The sequence below is a fragment of the Dipodomys ordii genome, unplaced genomic scaffold (genome assembly GCF_000151885.1).
Source record: "Dipodomys ordii isolate 6190 unplaced genomic scaffold, Dord_2.0 Scaffold166, whole genome shotgun sequence".
Lineage (NCBI taxonomy): Eukaryota > Metazoa > Chordata > Mammalia > Rodentia > Heteromyidae > Dipodomys > Dipodomys ordii.
In genome coordinates, this window is record NW_012267382.1 from 1,019,853 (window position 1) to 1,020,688 (window position 836).

At 54.7% G+C, this 836-nt stretch overlaps 1 protein-coding gene across 1 annotated transcript in view; it reads left to right on the forward strand.

The window, feature by feature from the left end:
- Positions 1 to 836, forward strand: part of Muc2 (mucin 2, oligomeric mucus/gel-forming) — an 80,629-nt gene that overhangs the window by 64,908 nt on the left and 14,885 nt on the right. The window contains exon 29 of the mRNA XM_013033354.1: positions 241 to 701. Within this exon, the coding sequence (XP_012888808.1) occupies positions 241 to 701 (461 nt within the window). The remainder of the gene's footprint in view (positions 1 to 240; positions 702 to 836) is intronic.

Sequence of the window (836 nt, forward strand, 5' to 3'; positions counted from 1 at the left end):
CCACATCCACCACTTCAACACCAACACCCACACCCACCACCACACCAACACCCACACCCACCACCCCACCAACCTCCACATCCACCACTTCTCGCACCCCACCAACCACCACCCCACAAACATCCACATCCACCACTTCAACACCAACACCTACCACCCCACCAACCTCCACATCCACCACTTCTCCAACACCAACACCCACAGGGCCTGAAACAACCATATCTACCACTTCCCCAACAGCAACACCAACGCATACCACCCCACGAACCTCCACATCCACCATTTCACCAACACCTACCACCCCACCAACCTCCACATCTACCACTTCACCAACACCAACGCCAACACCTACCACCCCACCAACATCCACATCCACCACTTCAACACCAACACCAACACCTACCACTCCATCCACCTCCACATCCACCATTTCTCCCACCCCACCAACCACCACCCCACAAACATCCACATCCACCACTTCCCCAACACCAACATCAACACCTACCACCGCACCAACCTCCACATCTACCACTTCACCAACACCAACACCAACACCTACCACCCCACCAACCTCCACATCCACCACTTCTCCAACACCAACACCTACCACCCCACCAACATCCACATCTACCACTTCAACACCAACACCTACCACCCCACCAACATCCACATCCACCACTTCTCCAACACCAACACCCACAGTGCCTGAAACAACCACATCTACCACTTCCCCAACAGCAACAACAACACCTACCACCCCACTAACCTCCACATTCACCACTACACCTACACCAACACCAACACCTACCACCCCACCAACCTCCACATCCACCACT